The following is a 24,975-nucleotide window of genomic DNA, read 5'->3' on the forward strand; positions in this document are numbered from 1 at the left end:
AATGGCTGTTCTTGTACTCTCTTTGCAATTCCCTTCTATTTTAGGGAAAACCAGCCCAACTTCTCCAGACTCTCCATATACGTAACTGAAGTCCTCCTTTTTTCTGTAGCCTCTCCAGAGATTTCATCTCTTTCCTGGAGTGTGGTACATAGAACAGGGTACTTAGCTCCAGATAACTTGGTCTTTAATGTAGATGCTACATCTAGAGTTTCTGTGGATAACTCTATGTTCTTGCTATCTTTTGTGCTGTTTCATTATAATGTTCAGAAGGATGAAGTACTGATCACCCTGCTGAAAGAAGGTAGGTTTTTAGCCATTGATTATTCTGATACATTATTTGTCCATTGACAACATTTATTTCTTTTGCATTTTCTATAAGAATGAATTTTATTCTATGTCTAATTTTTGGCTGGTGATATGTGTTCTGTAAGGGTGAATTTTTGTAACTGAAATAGCTATAATGCAGAGGTCACCCATAGTGCCTTTCGATAATGTGGTGGCATTCAAAATGCAATATGAACTTTTTTATTTCACATCACTGTTGCAACTAGCACAATGACATGTCCTTCCAAAAACTAGCAAAAATTCAGGTTTTAATATTAGCCACATGATTGGTGGCTATGTAGCTTGATGGGATTTGCATCCAACTTGGGAAAGCTTTGCTGCAGTAAGAACAGATGTATCTTAATCCATAGTTTGTTGTTTCTGGGTACCAGTCTTGTCTGTTGAAAGTACCCAGAAATTGAGATCTGTTGTGTTAAAATTTTATACGCTCTAAAATGGACAGTTTCTTTTTCAGATTTTCTATTTTGTACATTTGTATATACTGTATATGATGACTTCGGTGGGCAGTGACCGTTCTCGGGGAACTCGGGATAAGACACAAGCTCAAACACAAGCACAGATACAGAAACCAGTACAGGTAAGTGGTTGAAAACTCCAGTAGCTGCCAATGCAGATATTGTCTGGAATATTAATTGGGTTGCATGTCTTTGTATTTGCAGGTATTGTTTTTTTAATAGCATGTACACTCAGTGGCCACTTTATTAGGTAAACTGGTACACCTGCTCATTAATGCACATATTTAATCAGCCAATTGTGTGGCAGCAACTCAATAGAAAATGCATGCAGATGTGGTCAAGAGGTTCAGTTGTGTTTCAGACCAAATATCAGAATGGGGAAGAAATGTAATCTCAGTGATTTTGATTAGAATGATTGGTGCAGATAGGATGGTTGGAGTATCTCAAAAACTGCTGATCTCCTGGGACTTACACACACACACACACACACACACTCACACTCACTCTCTCTCTCTCTCTCTCTCTCTCTCTCTCTCTCTCTCTCTCTCTCTCTCTCTCTCTCTCTCTCTCTCACTCTCACTCTCACTCTCTCTCTCTCTCTCTCTCTCTCTCTCTCTCTCTCTCTCTCTCTCTCTCTCTCTCCACTCTCACTCTCACTCTCACTCTCACTCTCACTCTCACTCTCACTCTCACTCTCACTCTCACTCTCACTCTCACTCTCACTCTCACTCTCACTCTCACTCTCACTCTCACTCTCTCTCTCTCTCTCTCTCTCTCTCTCTCTCTCTCTCTCTCTCACTCTCTCTCTCTCTCTCTCGGGTTCCGAGCCTCGGTTAATGGTGGGGGGGGGGTCCCTGCTCTAGAGATTAAAAGAATGGTGTAGAAAACAATAAAACATTCAGTTCCATGAGTGAAAATGTCTCGTTAATAGGAGAGGTTATAGGAGAATGGCCAGACTAGTTCAAGCTGACAGGAAGGTGATAGTAACTCAAATAATCACCCTTTACAACAGTGGTGTGCAAAAGAGCATCTCTGAATACACAATATGTTGAACCTTGAAGTGGATGAGCCAGAGCAGCAGAGGGTCACACCAGGTTCTATTCCGGTGCCCAATAAAGAGGCCATTGACTGTATGCTTGCTTTTATTTTAAAATGCCCCACCCAAAGGAGGGGTTGGGGAAAAATAGGGGAAGTTATCAGCTTATTTGGTTGGATGTCTTGAAATGAGCATAATTGTGTCTTATTCAGCATAAAATAATTATAAGAAAATGCTTGTGTATTTTTCATAAACGAGCCCTATGGCCCACCTCATCCATGCCTTCCAAGATGCTTTCTTTCTAGGCTAGTCTGATTTGGTTCATATCCTTATGCTCCTTTCCTATCATGTACCTGTCTAAATTAATTGTCCCTGTTTCTACTACTGGCTGGCAGATTTTTCCTTATAACCACCATATGTGTGGAAAAGAGCACCCCTCAGACCCAAAGAAATCTGCAGATGCTGGAATTTCAAGCAACACACATAAAAGTTGCTGGTGAACGCAGCAGGCCAGGCAGCATCTGTAGGAAGAGGTACAGTCGACGTTTCGGGCTGAGACCCTTCATCAGGACTAACTGAAAGAAGAGCTAGTAAGAGATTTGAGAGGGGGAGGGGGAGATCCGAAATGATAGAAGAAGACAGGCGGGGGAGGGATGGAACCAAGAGCTGGACAGTTCCGTCTGGGTCAACACCTTATATTCCGTCTGCCTCCAACCTGATGGCATGAACATTGACTTCTCAAACTTCCGCTAATGCCCCACCTCCCCGTCGTACCCCATCCGTTATTTATTTATATACACACATCTTTTTCTCTCTCTCTCCTTGTTCTCCCTCTGTCCCCCTCACTATACCCCTTGCCCATCCTCTGGGCTTTCCCCCCCTCCCTTTTCTTTCTCCCTAGGCCTCCTGTCCCATGATCCTCTCGTATCCCTTTTGCCAATCAACTTTCCAGCTCTTGGCTCCATCCCTCCCCTTCCTGTCTTCTCCTATTATTTTGGATCTCCCTCTACTTCCAAATCTCTTACTAGCTGTTCTTTCAGTTTGTCCTGATGAAAAGTCTCGGCCTGAAACGTCGACTGTACCTCTTCCTAGAGATACTGCCTGGCCTGCTGCGTTCACCAGCAACTTCTATGTGTGTCACCCCTCAGACCTCCTTTAAATGTTCTCTAGGCATGTTAAACCTATGCTCTGGTTTTAAACTCCTGCAGAAAAGTCTAACATGGAAAAGATTGTGACTGGCTACCTTATCTATGCCCTCATAATTTTATAAGCCTCTCTAAGGTCACTGTGGCCTCTTTTTTCTCCCGACAGGAAGAACAGTTGGAGCCTATCCAGTCTCCTTGTAAGTAAAGCCCCCCCCCCCGCCCAGAACAGCAACATTCCTGTGAATATTTTCTTCACCCTCTAGCTTTATCACAACCTTCCTATAACGTGGCAACCAGAATTCTAAGGCAGCCAAACAATTGATTTATAATATGTCTCAACTCATGTTCTCACTGCTGTGGCTAATGAAGGCAAGTAGACTATATGTCTTCACAACTCTGCTTACCCTTTGTTGCCCAGGGAAGCTGTGTAATTATACCTGCAGATCTCTGTTCTACAACACTGTTCAGGGCTCTGTATATCGTCTGGTCTGATTTGACTTCCCAAAGTGCACCATCTTGCACTAGCCAGAGTCAAGTTTCATCTGTCATTCCCTGTTCGGTCTCCCAGTTAATTTACATACTGTTCTAAGGTTAGAAAATCTTCTTTAATGTCCACGATATCACCAGTTTTGTTGTCCAGACTTAGTAATTATGCCACCTACATGCTCATCCAAATTATTAATATACAGGAAAACAATGAACCAAGCACAGAACTTATAACAGGTCACCACTGCCACCAGCTGCCTTCTACCACCAAGACAATTTTATATCTTGCCCCGAATACCCATGAATACAGCCAAGTGAAACTGCTCTTTTGGGGCCAAAGTACAAAACAGTATCAACAGTCTCATATAGCACATATAGATAGCAGTAGAAATACAATCACACAAAAAAATAATCATAATATAGCCCACGTCTGAGTATAATATCATGTAGATTGATGGTGCATGGCTGTTTTCAGCAAGAACAAGTCCACAGCAGTCCAATCATACACTAATGCAGCTGCAGAAGAATGCAATCCAGCATTTCTTTCTCTGAGCAAACTGGATGGCAGTCCCGAGGGGAGGGGGTACTCCCAACCTAGTGTGGAATCCAGTGCATCAGCTGCATCTCTGCTCTTTCCCATACCCCCCTAGCACCCCTCCCCTGGGCAGCTGCAACAGGCAACCCCACAACATGAAGCCCTGGTCCATGCTCCAGTTGAGGCCACCTGCGTCCCCTGCCATTGATCTTTCCAGTGAAGCGGAATTGCAGTGTTTCACATTACCAATATCCAACAGGATCCGCGATCACAAGAAAAACATCCAGGACAATCACTCGCTTTGTTAACTACACACCGCCTCCATGTACTGACTCTGACACCTTCCTTTAGCAGGTGGCAACATGGTCTCCACCAAGTCAGGCTCCTCCACTATCGAGCAACTCACTAATGGGGTAGACCTGCTGTACTTGATGTTCTTGATAACTAGCGGTGTCCTGCAGTTGTAAAATTTATGTAAAGGATGAACGATTACTCTCTTGATTGGGCCCAGAGTGCCTGCTGGTGAGCATGCGTGCTGCCATCTTACTGTATTAATTGTTTCTTCTGGACCATCCTGTCATATGGGACCTTGTCATAGGATTTGATGAAATCCATGTAGACAACATCCACTGTCCTACCCTCATCAGTCCTCTTAGTCACCTCAAAATAAGCCCAATGAAATTTGTGAGGTGGAGATGAATACTTGAAAGATGGTGTTATGGAAAATAATAATGGCGACTGACTCCTGTTTTCTCGTGGGTAATAGAGCTTCTCTAGCTGTGGGACTTCCATGATTTCTACACATTTAACCCTAGAGTCCCTTAAAATCACTCCTTGGTTTCTCCAATGTGTTGTATCTTGTCAAATTAATTCACTAAAGCAGGGATTTGATCATTGTTGCCCTTTTGTTCCTTTATTAACATACCTCTGAATCTCTAGAGTCAGAAGTTGTGTGATGTTTCATATTTCTATTAAACAAGCCAATTTTTCCCTACATTTTTATTTTTATTTTTATTTCTCGGTCTTATTCAGTTCTATTTAAAAGCATCAGAATTTTCTCTTTGTGCACTTGTTATAATAGCACCTTCATATGTATTCTGTTTCTTCTGCTGAAATTCAGTTTTTGCTTTTATATTAAGTCAGTACTTTAGAAATAAGTTTCAGTAAAAATTGTTCTTAAAAAGCTAACATCGAACATAATTACTTTTAGGCTACGGCAGAACAGATTCGACTTGCCCAAATGATCTACGATAAGAATGATGTAGATTTTGAAGAGAAAGTCAAACAAGTAAGAACCCAATCATCAGGAAATGTTTAGGTGTATCTTGTGACAAGCTAATGCTTTCTCCTTTTCCGTTTCTGCCCGATCGCTTCGTCAACCTGACTTTCAGTTGACGTATCAAATGCAAGCCATCCCTAGGTTATGAATTCCTGACTTTTGCATACTCAGCATACAACTGAGCTTCTATACATAATTAAATTCAAAACTCTTAAGTGTATGTATAAATTTGTTCCTAAGAACAGAACTTGTTTCCTATGTCTGTTCACTTTGAGTAATTGTTCTCATCAGTTTTATTTTTATGTCATTCATTATAATACTCTGGAGGCATGGATACTTGTATTGAGTGATTTTTATTTGCCATGCTCACCCCATCTTCCTCTTGTCCTTGCCTACCATCCCATGAGCCTCTGCATCCAACACATCATTCTTCACAACTTCCGCCACCTCTAAAGGGAACTTGCCAAACATAGCTTCATCTTCTCCCTCCCTCCCCCACCCTCTTTCCACAGGGATTGCACCCTCTGTGATTCCCTTGTCCATTTGTCCCTCTCCACTTATCTCCTTCCTGGTATTTATCCCTGCAAGTGGCCAAAGTGCTACACCTGCCCATTCACCTGCTCCCTCACCTCCCAAATAGTCCTTCCACGTGAGGCAACACTTCACCTGTAAATCTGCTGGGGTCGTCCATTGTGTCCTGTACTCCCGGTGCGGCCTCTGCATTGGTGAAACCCATCGTAAGTTGGGGGCTGCTTCATTGAGCACCCCTGCTCCATCAGCCTTCCTTCCTAGCGTGTGGCGCCAGTCAGTCAGGCATTCTTGTCTGGCGCACAGTGTCAGGATTGGTCTCCTTTCGGATTAACTGGGTCACGATATGAATGTTCCTGACTCGACCCTTGTTTTTTTTCTGGTGCTGAAAGGATGGTTTGAGTATCTCGAAAACTGCTGGTCTCCTGGGATTTACACACACCATTGTCTCTAGAGCAGGGGTTCCTTTCTCTGGAGCCTTTACCTTTCCTACCCACCTGACTTCTATCACCTTCTGGCTATCCTTCCCCTCTCCCCACCTTTTTATTCCCCTTTCTTTTCAAGCCCTGAAGAAGGTTCTTGGCTTGCACCGTTGACTGTTTATTAATTTCTATAGATGCTGCCTGAGTTCCTCCAACATTTTGTGTGTGTTGCTTGAGTGTTTTCTGCGCATTCTTCAACTTGTGAATAAAATTGACTAAAGGACTTTATTGCAATTGGAACTTGTTCACTACCCGTGGATGGCCTGTAACTAAATCAGTTTGGGGGTGGTTTAACCTGTTGATCTTAACGTGTGTGAGCTGTATTTTATGATTTGCATGTATTATGTGATAAGTGGATTGTATGTATGAGCTCTGAACTACTGTATGTAAAATCTTTCTTTAACTTGAGTTTGGAATAAATGGGTGATGTTGATTGGGAATGATTAGAAGCAGTGTGTCAGTCTTTATGAAAGTTTTGTATGCTTGTAATATTTTTATAAAATGTTAGTTTTATTTGATGGCATTTTATTTTAGTTGATGGAAGTCACTGGAAAGAACCCAGATGAGTGTATAGTTGCACTTCATGATTGCAATGGCGATGTAAACAGAGCTATCAACATACTACTAGAAGGAAATTCAGATACGGTATGATATGTTTGCTGTTCATTTGTGTTGATGTTATTATTCTCTTTTGGGGAAAGAATTACGTTTTAAAATTTTTAATGTTTAGAGGAATTTGAAAGCACCTAAATAAGTTAATGCAGTGTGTGTAAGTCATGTCGGAAAAAGGATAATGAGACAAATGTTAAAAGTTATTTCCCCAAAGAACAAAACTAGTTGCTATTCCAGATTCATTTGTCTGTTTCATGAGCACTCTGGCAATTGTAGAACACTACGCAAAATCGTAGAACACTAGGGCACAGGAACAGAAGCACCCATCCCTGTGGCACGCTGCTAGTCACAGACCTCCAGTCAGTGAGGCAACCATCTGCTGCCACTTCCTGACTTCTGCGAAGTCAATGTCGAATCTTCTTTACTCCCACGCAGGACCTTGTCAAAGACCTTGCTAAAGTCCATTCGGACAACATCCATTGCATTATCCTCATCAACTTCCTTGTAAAACTAAAAGATTGGTTGGACACTAAGGGCTAAAGACTTTTAAAATGTGTGTTAGGTACCCTGCAATTTGGATGACGATCAATTGTGTGCGTTCGTCTGCGGACTGCCTAGAACTGAACCATCAATTTGTAGGACATATCACTCAGGGCCTTGGGCTATTCTGTGGTGCTAGAAAGTTTGTGAACCTGTAGAACTATCTCTGTTTCTGCATAAATATGACCTAAACTGTGATCAGATCTTCACGCAAGTCCTAAAACTAGATAGAGGGAATCCAATTAAATATATGACACAACAAACATACTTGTTCATTTATTTATTGAGAAAAATGATTCAGTATTTGTTGGAAAAAGTATTGACCCTCTGGGGGTAATGACATAGACATAGAAAACCTACAGAACGATACAGACCCTTCGGCCCACAAAGCTGTGCCGAACACGTCCCTACTTATTCTTTACCCATAGCCCTCGATTTTCCTAAGCTCCATGTAGCCATCCAGGATTCTCTTAAAAGACCCTATCATTTCCGCTTCCACCGCCGCCGCCGGCAGCCAATTCCACACACTCACCACTCTCTGCGTTTTAAAAAAAAAGTTATCCCTGGCATCTCCTCTGTACCTACTTCCAAGCACCTTAAAACTATGCCCTCTCATGCTAGCCAATTCATCCCTGGGGAAACGCCTCTGACTATCCACCCAATCATTGCCTCTCAATATCTTGTACACCTCTATCGGGCCACCTCTCATCCTCAGTCGCTCCAAGGAGAAAAGGCCGAGTTCAGTCAACCTGTTCTCATAAGGCATGCTCCCCAGTCCAGGCAACATCCTTGTAAGTCTCCTCTGTACTCTTTCTGTGGTTTCCACGTCCTTCCTGTAGTGAGGCGACCAGAATTGAGCAGGGTACTCTAAGTGGGGTCTGACCAGGGTCCTGTATAGCTGCAACATTACTTCTCAATCCCACGATTGATGAAGGCCAATACACTCTTTGCCTTCTTAACCACAGAGTCAATCTGTACAGCAGCTTTGAGTGTCCTATGGACTAAGACCCCAAGATCCCCCTGATCCTCCACACTGCCAAGAGTCTTACCATTAATGCTATATTCTGCAATCATATTTGACCTAGCAAAATGAACCACTTCACACTTATCTGGGTTGAACTCCATCTGCCACCTCTCAGCCCAATTTTGCATCCTATCAATGTCCTGCTGTAATCTCTGACAGCCCTCCACACTATTCACAACACCCCCAACCTTTGTGTCATCAGCAAATTTAATAACCCATCCCTCCACTTCCTCATCCAGGCCATTTATAAAAATCACAAAGAGTAGGGGTCCCAGAACAGATCCCTGAAGCGCACCACTGATCACTGGCCTCCATGCAGAATATGACCCGTCTACAATCACTCTTTGCCTTCTGTGAGCAAGCCAGTTCTGGATCCACAAAGCAATGTCCCCTTGGATCCCTTGCCTCCTTACTTTTTCAATAAGCCTTGCATGGGGTACCTTATCAAATGCCTTGCTGAAATCCATATACACCACATCTACAGCTCTACCTTCATCAATGTGTTTAGTCACATCCTCAAAAAAAAATTCAATCAGCCTCTTAAGGCATGACCTGCCTTTGACAAAGCTATGCTGACTATTCCTAATCGTTTTATACCTCTCCAAATGTTCATAAATCCTGCCCCTCAGGATCTTCTCCATCAACTTACCAACCACTGAAGTAAGACCCACTGGCCTATAATTTCCTAGGCTATCCCTACTTCCTTTCTTGAATAAGGGAACAACATCTGCAACCCTCCAATCCTCCGGAACCTCTCCTGTTCTCATTGATGATGCAAAGATCATTGCCAGAGGCTCAGCCATCTCCTCCCTGGCTTCCCACAGTAGCCTGGGGTACATCCCGTCCGGTTCCAGTAACTTATCCAACTTGATGCTTTCCAAAACCTCCAGCACATCCTCTTCCTTAATATCTACATGCTCAAGTTTTTCAGTCCACTGCAAGTCATCCCTACAATCGCCAAGATCCTTTTCTGTAGTGAAAACTGAAGCAAAGTATTCATTAAGTACCTCCACTATTTCCTCCGGTTCCAAATACACTTTTCCACTGTCATACCTGATTGCTCCTATTCTCTCACATTTTATCCTCTTGCTCTTCACATACTTGTGGAATGTCTTGGAGTTTTCCTTAATTCAGTCTGACAAGGCCTTCTCATGGCCCCTTCTGGCTCTCCTAGTTTCATTCTTAAGTTCCTTCCTCCTTACTGCCTTCTACAAAAGTTATTTGGTGTCAGATGTTCCAACCATGGTTGAGATTGGAGGTGCGGGTTGTAGAGGTTCTCAAACTTCTGCTAATGCCCCACCTCCCCATTATTTATTTATATACACACATTCTTTCTCTCTCTCTCTCTCCTTTTTCTCCCTCTGTCCCTCTGACTATACCACTTGCCCATCCTCTGGGTTTTTTCCCCCCCTCCCCCTTTCCTTTCTCCCTGGGTCTCCTGTCCCATGATCCTCTCGTATCCCTTTTGCCAATCAACTGTCCAGCTCTTGGCTCCATCCCTGCCCCTCCTGTCTTCTATCATTTTGGATCTCCCCCTCCCCCTCCCACTTTCGAATCTCTTACTAGCTCTTCTTTCAGTTAGTCCTGATGAAGAGTCTCGGCCCAAAACATCGACTGTACCTCTTCCTAGAGATGCTGCCTGGCCTGCTGTGTTCATCAGCAACTTTGATGTGTGTGGCTTGAATTTCTAGCATCTGCAGAATTCCTCGTGTTTACATGTCATATTGGATTATTTTCTCAATAAGTAAATGAACAAGTATTTTTTTTGTGTTATTTAATTGGGTTCTCTTTTTGTAGTTTTAGCACTTACGTGAAGATCTAATCACATTTTAGGGTCACATTTATGCAGAAATAGAGAAAATTCTACAGGGTTCACAAACTTTCTAGCACCACTCTGTCTGTATTGCTTGCTTGCTATCTTCAGTGTGCTCTTTGTGCCTTGTGCTGTGTATGTTTCACACTTTGGCCCTGGAGGAATGCTGTTTTTGTTCGGCTGTATTCATGTGTGGTTGAATGATAATTAAGCTGAACTTGTGTAAGGCGCTGACAATTTAAAATACCTTAACAGTTCACTTCTGGCCCCATTTTACTATCTGGTCCATCCCCCAAAAGATTGGAAGTGAGTGATTATCCATGACGGGAGCACTACTTCTGATTACAAGCAGATATTAAGTTACAGTATTGCTTTGGAATTCGACTTTAAAGATGTTCAATCCTTAAGTAGTAAGCAGCAAGCAAGTATGCACATGTGTAAGGCTGAATCACTATGATTAGAACATCACAAGAGGAGATAGCTTTGAACTGTTAGCAGCTTTGCTTTCCCTTACACAATTTGATTTCTTGCACACAAATCTTCAGAAGAAGAAAATGCTATCATAGTTGGGAAACTATTGTACATTAAAAAGATGTAATAACTTAGTAATTTAGACATTAAAAGAATGTTGGAAAAACTTAACGGCTCAAACAGCATTTATGGAGGCAAAGATGAGATTAGGTGCACATGTAGGGACAGGCTTATTTTGGATGAACAGATAATATTTCAATGCTGAATTTTATTTAGGTTCTGATATTCTTCTCTACTGAATGTTTCTTTTGGGTACTATAATAATTGAATTCTACAGTACAGGTGTTCCCCGCTTTTCGAATGTTTGCTTTACGAAACCTCACTGTTACGAAAGACCTACATTAGTACCTTGTTTTCGCTTTCAGAAGGTGTTTTCACTGTTATGAAGAAAGGCAGCACGCGATAAAAGGCAGCGGGCACACTGAGCAGCCGCTCTCCCCCAGATTCGGAACGGCATTGCTTAACCACGTTGCATTGAGCAGCCGTTAGCAAGATGAGTTCTAAGGTGTCGGAAAAGCCTGAAAGAGCTCGTAAGGGTGTTACACTTAGCGTAAAGCTAGACATAATTAAGCATTTCGATCGTGGTGAACGAAGCAAGGACAAAGTGAATTTGGCTTGTGGAAGCTGACGAAGATGATGTTGAAGAGGTTTTGGCATCCCATGACTAAGTACTGATAGATGAAGAGCTGATGCAATTGGAAGAGGAAAGGATAACAATCGAAACCGAATGCAGTAGCGAAAGTGAAGTCATCCAGGAACTGAACGTGAAGCAACTGCGTGAGATTTTCGCTGCAGTGATAAAGTACTACTAATTTTGAAAGGGTACGTAGGTTTAGGGGATATTTGCAAGATGGTTTGATTCCTACAAAGAACTGTGTGATATAAAAATGCTCGAGGCTCAGCAGTCAAGCAAGCCTTCCACATCAGCCACAGCAGACGACGAACCTCGACCTTCGACATCGAGGCAGGCAGTCATAGGAGAAGATGAGCTGCCTGCCCTGATCGATGATGAGACGACACCCCCGTGTCTCACCACCCCCGTGTCCCACCACCCCAACCCCCGGGCCCCGGACAGATACTGTACTGATTCGTGGAGAATGCAGTGGTAGCCGGGAGGCACACAGCACATCTTTAAGAAACAAGCCGAAGTAAACATGCTAATTAATTAGGTGCCGCCTAGCACGTAATTGTCGGCCCAGATCAGTGCCGATGCAATCGGCAATCGCCTCTGATCTGCGCTGACGTTTACGTGCTGTGTATTTTTACGTGTTATTTGGTATGATTTGGCAGCTTCATAGTTTAAAGGTTACTGGAGAGCGAGTTTATGCCAACAGCGCTTGCGTGAGATTTTTGCTACGGAGATCTGTGCAGGCAGTCGTTGTAGAGAAGTATTTCTACTTTATATAGGCTGTGTATTTATCATATCATTCCTGCTTTTACTGTATGTTACTGTTATTTTAGGTTTTATGTGTTATTTGGCATGATTTGGTAGGTTATTTTTGCGTCTGCGAATGCTCACAAAATTTTCCCATATAAATAAATGGTAATTGCTTCTTTGCTTTACGACATTTCGGCTTACGAACCGTTTCAAAGGAACGCTCTACCTTCGGATGGCGGGGGAAACATGTACTTTAGTATCAGGTAGTTTTAACAAGTACAGGGCCTATAAAAAGTATTCGCCCCGTTTGGAAGTTTTCATGTTTTACAACACTGAATCACAGTTTATTTACTTAGGGTTTTTTTTGACACTGATCAACAGAGAAGGACTCTTTCGTGTCAAAAGTGAAAACAAATATCTACAAATTTGTCTGACACAAAGTAATTGATTGCATAATTGCTCATCCCCTTAAGGTCAGTATTTACTAGATGTACAATTGTTGGCAGCAATTACAGCCTTGAGTGTGTGGATAGCTTTCTATCAGCTGCACATCTGGACACTGCAGTTTTTCCCCATTCTTTACAAAACAGTTCAAGCTCTGTCAGGTTGCATGGGAAACGTGAATGAACAGCCCGTTTCAAGTCCAGCCACAAATTCTTATTGAATTGTGGTCTAGACTTGGCCATTAACTTTGTTTTTAAGCCATTTCTGTGTAGCTTTGTCTTTATGCTTGGGGTCATTGTCTTGTTGAAAAACAAATCTTCTCCCAAGTCGCTATTCTCTTGCAGATTGCATCAGGTTTTCCTCTAGAATTTCCTTGCCTTTTTCTGCATTCATTTTACACTTTATCTTCACAAGCCTTCCACGGCCTGCTGCGGTGAAGCATCCTCACAGCATGATGCAGCCAGCACCATGCTTCACGGTAGGGATGGTGTGTTTCTGATACATAGTGTTTAGTCTGATGGCCAAAATGCTCAATTTTGGCTTCATCAGACCATAGAAGCTTCTTCCATCTAACTTCAGAGTCTCCCATATGCCTTCTGGAAAACTCTAGCTGAGATTTCTTGTGAGTTTTTTCCACCAATGGCTTTCTCTTTGACATTCTCCCTTCAAGTTGCGATTAGTGAAGCACCGGGGCTACAGTTGTTGTATGCGCAGTCTCTCCCATCTCAGCCACTGAAGCTTGTAACTCCTCCAGAGTTGTCATAAGTTTCTTGGCAGCCTCTCTCATTAGTCCCCTTCGTGCATGGTCACTCAGTTTTTGAGGATGGTCTGTCTGCTTTAGGCACATTTTCAGCTGTGCCATATTCTTACGATTTCTTAATGTTTGACTTAACTGTACTCCAAAGAAATATTCAGTGACTTGGAAATTTTCTTGTATCCATCCCTTGACTTGTGCTTTTCAACAACCTTTTCACGGAGTTCTTCATGGTGTAGTTTTTGCCAGGATACTGATTCACCAGCAGTTGGATCTTCCAGATACAGGTGTACTTTACTATGATCAATTGAAACACCTTGTCTACACACAGGTGATCTCCATTTAACTAATTATGTGACTTATAAAACCAATTGGCTGCACCAATAATGATCTGGTGTGTCATATTAAAGAGGGTGAGTATTTATGCAATCAATTATTTTGTGTTTTATATTTGTAATTTATTTAGATCACTTTGTAGAGATCTGTTTTCACTGACACAAGTCTTTCTGCTGATCAGTATCAAAAAAGCCAAATTAAATCCACTATGATTCAATGTTGTAAAACAATAAAACATGAAAACTTCCAAGAGGGGTGAATACTTCTTATAGGCACTGTGTATTCCACCAACAATTAGACAATGAATGTTAAGGTCCTGGATTATTGAGGATCAGAGGATGTGACCCAGTGGACCTTAAATGTGGCGTCACGGGATCAAGAACAAAAGAGAACCTTGGTTTAGGACAAGAAATTTAGACAGGAGTAGTGTACCATCTTGAGGGTAGTTGGAGTTTGGATTGCCCTGAGAGGGTGGTGGAGGTAGAGACACTCCCCAGCACTTAAGGCATAGAAGAATAGTGTTAGGCAATGAGATTAGAGGTCAGCATGCTCATGGTGGGCTGAAGGACCTGTTTCTATGCTATGTGCCTCATTGTTTCTGTTTGGTTTAAAGTTTTGAGGTTGGGAGTGTTTAATTTGCATGTGATTCAACATAACTCGATAAAGTATGTTGTAGTACAAAGAGGATCTCTACTCCATCATGCAAGTCGAGCCTGACTATTATAATGGAATAACAAAACTCAAATAAGCAACATACTCAGCTAGTTTATGTGGCAAAGGGGAACACTGGATCCAAATAACATTTTCAAAAAGTCAGCAAGACTGTTTCTATGGTAACTATCAACTTGAATTAAGGCAAGGATTTAACATATGGTACATATTCACAATTACTTAGTAACTATATATTGAAGGTGATATCAGAAGTCCTCTGAAGGGCCATGTAATTGGAAATAATGGACATGGATCCCTGTATTACTGTCACCATGGTAACAATGGCCTTAACTGAGCAAAGATATTTTTGGAATGGGCATAAGCACAAGAGGATCCTTCAGGGAAAGTGATTTCAGAAGACACTAGTCTTCTTTGGTTTGGAGGTATCAGCTGAATATGTATGCATTGTTGAAACTGTTTTATCATTTCTTTATGCATTTAAAAAAAAAAAGCCATCCTTGTACAATTGGCGTTAAGAGTGTATGGACCACACCAGTAATGTGATTGGCATTTCTCTCTTGCCTTCTACTGTTCTTAGATCAAACAAGTAAAGTACTTCTTCATTTGATCTTGTAACAGTAATTCTCTTGCTCTGCAATCGGCCAACTGTAAATTAGTTTAGTTCTGTGTTACGGACTGTTCAACTAATATATTGTGACAGGTACAATGGCACTTTTTTGAGAAATTTGAGTACCTTCCACTGCACTCTTCACCACGAATCCCTGCACTGACACCAGCTCCTCTAAGTTGGTTCCCAAACTAATTGTGAAATAAAAGGATGGTTGATGAAGTAGTAGTTATTTGAAGCAGTTTAAGTATTAAATGTTTATGACTGTTTGAACTGATATATCTGAAATATGATTTTGGGGCTTTGTTTGGCTGTATCTGATCAATTTTAAGAGATGCAACAATTATTTTTTCTGATTACTTTGGCTGCATTCTTGGAAAAATACATGGGATAACATTGAGGGAATGGTAATCAGGTTTATTATCGCTGTCTTATATAATGGAAAACTTGTTTTGGTGCAGCGGTTCAATACGAAGACATAAAATTACCATAAATTACAAAAATAAATGCAAGCAAACAGATAATGAGATATTGTTCTGGACAATTCAGAAGTCTGATAACAGAGGGTAAATAGCTGTTTCTGAATCATTCAGGCTCCTGTACCACCTTCCTGATGGTAGTAATGGGAAGAAGGCATGTCCCTGTTGGTAATGGCTGCTGCTCTCTGGAGGCACAGCCTCTTGAAGATGTATTTGAAAGCAGGGAAGGTTGTATCATGAAGGAGCTGGCTATGAATGATGAATGTTATTTGATTGACTAATTGACTCCTTGTAATGAAATAATGAATTCAAGTGGGCTGGTGAAAACTTCTGGGGCTTCGCATGCACTTGTATTTTGATACTAATAATATATCCACTCTAGTATTCTCTTCATGTAAATTCACTTTTTTAAAATCTAAAACGAATTGTTACACAAGTAACTTGCAGGTATGTTTTCATGCAGAACTCATGGGAGACTGTAGGTAAAAAGAAGAGTCTTGGAACTGTAAAGGATAATCTGGAAAATAAGGAAAAAAATAAGCGTGGAGAGAAAGAAACCAGTCAGGTTCGTGGAAGCTCTACTAGACGGGGAAAAGCAAGTCGCGGGAGGGAATGTAAGTATAGCACAGAAGATGTAAAAGTAATCCAGTTGATAAATGTGTCTTTACTGTTGTTGAAATTTCTAATTTTCAAATTGCAGACAGGCTTGAGGAAAATGGTGTGGACATCAGCCCTGGTGATCGGCACTCAGAACGAAGTAGGCGTGCACGTGGCAGAGGTGAGAATACTTTAGAACTCCTGTTTAGTTATCTTTTACTTTGTAATGACATGCTGCCACAAGTGTCAATAAGGTATTAATATGTGCAAAAGAGCCTTTGGCTCAAAATCTCATAATAACTTGTGGAAATCACCGTGTGAGCCTTCCCATCCAAAACTTGTATAATTTCTGGGGTAAAGCAAAATCAGTTGAGGAATTCACCTTGAGTAATCAAATGTGGAGCACAAGGTATCTGCTCCCTTTCTTAGCTTATCTGCCAAGCTAGTGTTAGAATCCATTTTGCCAGCTTGCTGTGGCTCCCGTTTGTCTCCCTTTGTCAAAAGCCTAACCAAAGTCCCTGTTGACTACATTATCCATGTCACTTTCATCAAATCAGTACACTTTGTTTGCACTTAGAGATGTTCAGTTGATTAGATTAGGTCTTCCCCTACAAAAATCATGCTGATTATATTTTGATTAATCCCTGATTTTGACTTTCCAACTGTAGATTTATCCTGTCTCTCAACTTTAGCCAACAGCTTCCTTTTAACTTATTAGATTCTCAGGCCTGTAATTACCTGGTTTGTCTGTGCTGCTTTCTGGAATAAAAGTAGCACATTTATTGATTATAAATCATCTAGTTCCTCACCTGTTAACAAAGATTTAAAAATTTCTGCTGGAGCCCCAGCAATATCTTCCTGTAACTTATTGCAGCCTTAGAAATCTCATCAGGCCCTGTGGTGGTGGGGGGGGAGAAAAGCCTGCTTTTAATGGTAACGTTCCAGAAGTTCTGCTGCTTCCTGTAAAATTTCCAGCCACAATGTCCTTGAGGAATATGAATAAAACGTATTTATTTAGCACCCATGTTCTACAGTCTCTGTCTCCAAGCTCAATTACTCCTTTAGTATCTAATGGTGTCTGCTCTTTCCCTGGTAATCCTTCATCCTATAATATACTTTAAAACATATGTTGAATGTAAGCTGTTTATTCAGATATTGGAAATCCAAGCAAAATACACAAAATGCTGGAGGAATTCAGCAGCCCAGTCAGCATCTATGGAAAAGAGTACAGTCGGAATTTCGGGTCGAGACACTTCATCAAGACTGGAGAAAAAAATGAGGAATCAGGATAAGAAAGTTGGGGGAGGGGAGGAAGAAATGCAAGGTGATAGGTGAAATCGGGGGGGCGGGGGAGGAAAGAGCTAGGAAGTTGATTGGTAAAAGAGATACAGGGCTGGAGAAGGGATAATCTGATAGGAGAGAACAGAAGGCCATGGAAGAAAGAAAAGGGGGAGGAGCACCAGAAGGAGGTGATGGGCAGATAAGGAGATATGGTGAGAGGGGAGTGGTGATGGTGGGGGTGTGTGTGGAGAGATAACCGGAAGTTCGAGAAATCTGTGTTCATACCATCAGGTTGGAGGCTACCCAGAGGGAATACAAGGTGTTGCTCCTCCAAACTGAGCGTGGCCTCATCGTGACAGTAGAGGAGGCCGTGGACTGCACATAGTGTCCTGCAGGCACTACAGGAGAAGGACGTGATGGACACAGCGGGGTGGTTCCCTGAGCAGACTGTCCAGTTCATCTGGCAAAATGCCTCATCGCCAGATCTCACCAACAGGCACCAAGACCTCGCCTGGCTGGCGGTGAGAGGGGCCCTCCCAGTCAGAGCCCTCCTGTATGCCCGGAACGTTGTCTCCGCACCCCACTGCCCACGGGAGGACTGCAGTGAGGAGGAGTCTGTGACCCACCTCTTTGCACACTGTCAGTTCGCAAAGAGGGTGTGGAGGAGGATGGACGGGCTAGTGTCACGTTTCATCCCCAGCAGCTGCGTAGCAGAGGACTCTCTGATCTATGGGCTGTTCCCGGGGACGCACACGGAGACCAACATCCGGTGCTGCTGGCAGATCATCAGCTCGGTGAAAGACGCTCTTTGGTCGGCCTGAAACTTGATGATCTACCAGCACATGGAGCTGTCCGTGGGAGAATGCTGCCGACTGGCACATTCTCGGCTGCAGGAGTACGTGCTGAGGGACGCACTGAAACTCGGTGCAGCCACCGCAAGGGCCCGGTGGGGAAGGACCACAGTAGAGGTTTCTCCACCCGTGGGAGTGGGAGGGGTCGGTGGGCGGGGAGTATACCCCTCAACAATGATATGATAAGCTGGAGTGCCACGTGGGTGGCTATAAATACGGATATGTACTGAGTATAATGGAAATGTATGTAAAGGATGAAAAGTTATTGAATGGTTTATTGTATATATTTATTTTTGAATAAAGTATATTTTGAAATAAAAAAAATGGGAATGGGAAGTGGAATTAAAATGGTTGGCCACTGGGAGATCCTGCTTTTTCTGGCGGACAGAGAAATGGTGCCAGCGAAGTGGTCTTCCAATTTTCGTCGGGTCTCAACAATATGCCAGAGGCCACACTGGGAGTACCGGATACTGTAAGTGACCCCAACAGACTCATAGGTGAAGTGTCGCCTCACATGGAAGGACTGTTTGGAGCCCTGAATGGTAGTGAGGGAGGAGGTGTAGGGGCAGCTGTAGTACTTGTACCATTTGCAAGGATAAATGCCAGGAGGGAGGTCAGTGGGGAGGGACAAATGGGCAAGGGAGTTATGTAGGGAGTGATCCCTGTGGAAAGCTGAAAGTGGGGGTGGGACACAAAGATGTGCTTTGTGGTGGGATCCGTTGGAGATGGCAGAAGTTATTGAGAATTATGGCTGGGGTGATCGATGAAGATAAGTTGAACCCTATCCCTAATGGGGTGGTGAGGGCGGATGTGCACAAAATGAAGGAGATTGCAGTTGAGGACAGCGTTAATGGTGGAGGAAGGGTAGCCCCTTTCTTTGAAGGAGGAGGACATCTCCTTAGTTCTGGAATGCTCCTTCCACCAGAAGAAGCAGGATCTTCCGGTGGCCGCCCATTTTAATTCCACTTCCCATTCTCATTCCAACGTGTCAGCCCATGGCCGTCTCTGTTGTCGTGATGAGGCTGCACTTGGGTTGGAGGAGCAACAGTTATTATCGCATGATGGCATGAACATAGATTCCTTGAATGACCCCCTTCCCCTTTCACCATTCCCCATTCTCATTTCCTTATTTCACCATATCTTCTTACCTGCCCATCACCTCCCTTTGGTGTTCCTCGCCCTTTTCTTTCTTCTATGGCCTTCTGTCCTCTCCTATCAGATTCCTCCTTCTCCAGCTCTCTCTTTCACAAATCAATCTCCCAGCTCTTCATCCCTTTCCACACCCCATCCCCGTCTGACCTATCATCCTGTGTTTCTACTTCCCCTCCCCCACCTTTTTATTCTGACTCCTCATTGTTTTTTTTCCTCAGATCTGATGAAGGGACTTGGCCTGAAAAGTTGACTACTCTTTTTCCATAGATGCTGCCTAACCTGCTGAGCTCCTCCAGCATTTTCTGTGTGTTGCTTGTTTATTAATCCTTTTTAGAGATTAATTATCCATACAAATTGTTTTGGTTTCTTCTGTCCTTCCCAAAGCTTGAATTTGCAGTTTATTGTGAAATAGAATGGTCAACTCTCCTGTAAAGTTCTTGACTTTTGTGATATATTTGCATCACTTTGCCTTCAGCTACTACTGCACATTGAATTTGATTTTTAAATATTGACAACCATCTTCAGCATTTAAATTAAATGGTGACGTTGGTAGTTTAGCCACTGCTTGTGTAGTTATTTCTATTCTGATCAATTCTGAAATTTTTCTGATAAACCTGCCTGATCTTCATGAAGTCTTGTGAGGGGGTGCGAGGGCAATGAGTCTTTTAATTAGGAATTCTGTGCACTGATACACTTAAATGGTTGGTGATGCACTCTGAAATGCAGACTGCTGTTCAAGCACTGGTAGAATCCTGGCATCTTGGTGGTTTACATCCAAAGATGTTTTATCCTGTTAATAATGGTTATTTCTTAGGACCCTAACATCTCCCAATCAAGGATAAAGTTTGCCAGTTAGCTGCTGCCTCTAATTCTGTGTTTTCCATCGAGTAAAGTCAGTGTTGATGTTGGATTACAGTTTGAGAACCTGGAGCCACAAGTTAATATTGTACATTTAATTACCAGTTTGTTAAATTTACAGGATATAGTGGGCGTAGTAGAGGTAGGGGAGCAGCAAGATTTTCAGCGCAAGGAATGGGGTAAGCATATCAAACTGAAGTCTGATTCTGAATTGTTTAAAACTTGGATTACTAAAATTGCTTATTCCATTAAATGTTAGATTTTCACAACAGAATTTACTTCATACTTTTCAAATTTTCTTGTCAAATTTAGTGTAATTCATTATAATTCACTCTTACTGATTATATTGAGAAAGGAATGGGTGCTTCATTGCACATTGGTGCAGAAAGATGTAAATGATGAAGACAATATAAAGGGACTCTGAGGAAAAACTAGAAAATTGTATTCAGAGTTTTTCTTTTTCCTAAAGCTCTTTGTCCTTTGGTGCTGTGATTCTCTTTCTGTTTACGTTATTAAATGCAAATTAAATTATGTTGGTTTTTGACTGGTTATTGTTGAGGAGGTGACGTATTGAACTGCATCAACTTTAACGTAGCAGATGACTTGATTCATTTTTCATGCCATGATGTGCAAAGCAATATCTAATTTGTACTGAAATGCTAATCATTATGTGAAATTATATCTGGACCAAGCAGAGAACTCCTTTGCTAGCATCAGAGCAGTTATCTCCTGTTTAAAATGCTATTGAAATTATTAAGTTTGTTTTTGATGGCTGGAGAACTATGTCAATGTGTGTTTGAATCATTTTGTTTACAAAACGCGTGAGGAGAAGGTGGCAGCGCGACGCAGCTCGCAGCGGCCACTCTGGTGGTGATGTCTGTTATTTGTCAAGTAGGGTGCCATGCACAGTAGTGATTTGATGGAGACAGACATGAGAGCACGGAGGAACATCTGGAGAAACTTCTGAAATGCCTGCTTCGTTGTTGCTGCTACTGTGTGGTCCAGAATCTCCAGAGGAGAAGGCCCGGAGTCCTCGGCTTTGCTTGTTGCTCGTCTGCCGGGGCGGGGTCGAAGCGCTCGGCAGAGGATGATGCTCGGAGAGGCTGTATTGGAGGGGCTGGTCAGAGGCTCAAAGTTTTCAGACGGACTCAGTCGGCTGCGGTTGGGTGCTTCCAATGCATCGGCAAGTTGTCAGCGCTTGGAGGTTCATGACAGGGAGAGTTTCTTCCTTCTGCTGCCTGCGTTAGATAATGAGTCGATCAGGACTTTGAGGATTTTTTTTTTACCATGCCCTTGGTCTGCTCTTTATCAAATTACGGTATTGCTTTGTATTGTTGTAACTAAATGTTATAATTATGTGGTTTTGTCAGTTTTAGTCTTGGTTTGTCCTTTTATGATATCATTCTGGAGGAACATTGTATCATTTTTTAATGCATGCATTTCTAAATGACAGTAAGTGAGGACTGAGTGTCCTCATAATCTAAAACAAGCAAATGGTATGGGGGAATAGAGTGAAAACGATTCACAATTGCATATTTTAAAACATGGTTGTATTTTCTCCTTGAAATATGCATTCAATTCCACAGAGAACATTCTGGTTCTGTATAAACCTGTACTTTATAAATAAATTTTATTAACTTTTACACCGTGTACTTTCAGGACAAGCACATTAATTTGAGCGATGGATATTCAGCTCTGCTCACTGAACTGCTAAAATGGATATATTGATTAAAAGATGAGACTTTTACAATAATGACCAAATTCTACAACTTCAGTATAATTCTTGAGGCCATCAATTTATATTAGTTTGTCTATGTATTTAAATAGTAAAATATCTATCTGTATCTTCAGGTAAATGCTAATTTATTAAACAGTTAAATTAAATGGTAACTAATAGTGAATAGCTTCTTTAAAAATGATTGGAGAATGTTTAAATTATCAAACAGTTGATTTCAATTAGTGTTTTTTTCAAATGTACAGAACCTTCAACCCTGCAGACTACCCAGATTCTACAGCAACTGATGAGACAGCTGAAATTTGGGAATCAGGTCAAAACAATGGAACGGGTAGGAATATATTTGTTTAAAACATTTTTTTATCTTGAACGTTGCAAAATTTCAGTTTGTTTTGCTGAATTGTGTACATGTGTATATATTTGTTTTTCAGGTACCTGGCAAAATTCCATGGAGGACTGGGTCAGTGAAGACTGGAATGAAGATGTAAGTATGAGTCATATTTATAAATAAAAATAATTTTAATCTACTTTTTTGCTACTTCAAGATTGTTGGAATGGTACAGTTTGTTTATTGCATTTTGCACAGTCAGTAAAAGGGTTAGTTATACTAAGCAATGATTCATAGTTTTTGAGTGAATCATTTAGATTCAATTACATCACTTGGTTTAGTTTTTCTCATGTATCCAGGAAAATGCTTAAGTTCCACATGAATGCAATTCAATCTTTTAGCCAATTTAGTATACTGTAGTAAATTTAGTTAAGTTGAAAATTGTCTTTTGATTAATAACAGCTGTTGCAAATATCTTGTGATTTGACATTGACGCTAATATAATCCATACAGGGAGAGCAAAAGGAACACTATCTCTAATCTAGGTATTAAATAACTACATTACACATGCTATTCTGCTAGTGCATTAGTGATCTGTGGCAGAGCTGTCGTTTCCAGGGGAATGGTAAAAGTAATTGCATATTTTGTGATCCTTTGAGTTCCTGCAGAGTCATAACTTGTTGAGTTTGTTTGATATTTTTACACAAAAGAATCCAATGTAACTCTAGACTTGCCAATAATTTTGCTGTGTTTTTTTTTTACTGCATTGAATTTTTAAAGCACTCCCTCAGGTATATTCCCCATTAGATAGACACATCAATAGGGATGCTGTGAGGAATATGTGCCAAGCATGAGCAAATGGTATTAGTTTAGGTGGTCTCCTTTATCTGCATGGACGAGTTGGACTGAAGCGCCTGTTTCCACACTGGATTACCCTGTGACTCAATCAATACATTGTGGGTCCAGGTTAAATTGGCAGTTATGTGCACACAAGGAACTTTATGCTCTCCATGACAGAGCCATTGTGCAATGGAGAGTGGTTAGCCTGTGCCTTCCTGAAGTCCATAATCATGTTTTTGTCCACGTTGATACTTGGGTTGTTCTCACAGCATTTGACAAGTATTTCCAGCTCCTCTATGTGTTGACTCATCATTGTTGCTTATGAGGCCAACCACTGTTGTATCATCAGTGAACTTAGTGATACCATTGTAGTTGGATCTGGCAATTTGGTCGTGTGTCAGTAGCATGAACAGCAGTGGGTTGAATACAGTCGTGGATGGGCACCAGTTGTCAGTGTGATAGAGATTGAGATGTTGCTGCCAACTCAAACTCATTGGGGGCATTGTTAATCAGGAATAGTATCATGGCTACAGAAAAGAAGGAAGTCATGGAGGGATGGTCCACTGAGTCATTGTGGGTAAAAGTCAGAAACAGAAGCAGTATTTCTACTGGGTGTTTTTTAGAGACTCCCGCCCCCCCCTCCCCCCCCCGGAATAGTAACAGACATCGAGGAACAGTTAGGGAGGCAGATTCTGGAACGATGCAATAATAATAGGGTTGTTGTGATGGCTGATTTTTAACTTTCCTGATATTAACTGACATCTCTTTAGAGCAAGGGGTTTAGATTGGGTGGAGTTTGTTAAGTGTGTTCAGGAAGGTTTCCTGATGCAATTATGTAGATAAGCCAACTAGAGGAGAGGCTGTACTTGATCTGGTATTGGGAAATGAACCTGGATGGGTGTCAGATCTTTCGGAAGGAGAGCATTTTGGAGGTAGTGATCACAGCTCTTAACTCCTTTACCATAGCACTGGAGAGGAATAGGAGCAGAAAATTTGGGAAAACAATTAATTGGGGAGGGGAAATGTGATGCTATTATGCAGGAACTTGGGAACAGAAATTGGGAGCAGATGTTCTCAGGAAAGCGCACGGCAGGAATGTGGCAAATGTTCAGGGAACTTTTGCAGGGCCTTCTGCGTAGGTATGTTCTATTGAGGCAGGGAAAGGATGGTAGGGTAAAAGTGCCATGGTGTACAAAGGATGTAGAAAATCTAGTTAAGAAGGAAACAAAAGCTTACTAAAGGTGCAAGAAACTAGATACTATGAGAGCTCTAGAAAATTACAAGGGTGTCAGAAAGGAGCTCTAGAATGAAAATTGGAGAACTAGAAGGGGCCATGAGAAGGGCTTGGTGAGCAAGGTTCAGGAAAACCCCAAGGCATTCTACAAGTATGTGAAGAACAAGAGGTTGAGAATAAGACCATTCAGGAGTGCGAGTGGAAACGTGCATGGAGCTGGAGGAGATAGTGGAGGTACTTAATGAATACTTTGCTTCAGTATTCACCAGTGAATAGGACTTTGGCAATTGAGGGGATGACTTACAGCGAACTGAAATGCCTGAGTGCATAGACATTAAGAAAGAGGATGTGCTGGAGCTTTTAAAAGGTATTAAATTAGATAAATTGCCAGAACCAGATGAGATATACCCCTGGCTACTGTGGGAAGTGAGGGAGGAGATTGCTGAACCTCTGGCAATGATCTTTGAATCATCAGTAGGGACGGGAGAAGTACCAGAGGATTGGAAGGTTGCAAACGGTCCCTTGTTCAAGAAAGGGAGTAGAGATAACCCAGGAAATTATAGACCAGTGAGTCTTAATTCAGTGGTGGGCAAGTTGTTGGAAAAGATACTGAGAGAC

General features: G+C 41.9%; 1 protein-coding gene across 13 annotated transcripts in view; it reads left to right on the top strand.

Moving 5' to 3' along the window:
- ubap2a (ubiquitin associated protein 2a) overlaps window positions 1-24,975 on the top strand; it is a 91,422-nt gene that overhangs the window by 7,782 nt on the left and 58,665 nt on the right. For 12 of the 13 annotated variants that reach the window (XM_072252318.1, XM_072252327.1, XM_072252321.1 and 9 more), the window contains exons 2-9: window positions 800-922; window positions 5,213-5,290; window positions 6,826-6,936; window positions 15,945-16,095; window positions 16,182-16,259; window positions 20,342-20,399; window positions 22,201-22,286; window positions 22,387-22,439. In XM_072252318.1, the coding sequence (XP_072108419.1) occupies window positions 833-922; window positions 5,213-5,290; window positions 6,826-6,936; window positions 15,945-16,095; window positions 16,182-16,259; window positions 20,342-20,399; window positions 22,201-22,286; window positions 22,387-22,439 (705 nt within the window). In that variant the 5' untranslated portion in view covers window positions 800-832. Of the gene's footprint in view, window positions 1-787; window positions 923-5,212; window positions 5,291-6,825; window positions 6,937-15,944; window positions 16,096-16,181; window positions 16,260-20,341; window positions 20,400-22,200; window positions 22,287-22,386; window positions 22,440-24,975 lie in introns of all 13 variants that reach the window. The other variant, XM_072252319.1, reaches the window with a different exon arrangement.

This window comes from Mobula birostris, chromosome 3, assembly GCF_030028105.1.
Source record: "Mobula birostris isolate sMobBir1 chromosome 3, sMobBir1.hap1, whole genome shotgun sequence".
Lineage (NCBI taxonomy): Eukaryota > Metazoa > Chordata > Chondrichthyes > Myliobatiformes > Myliobatidae > Mobula > Mobula birostris.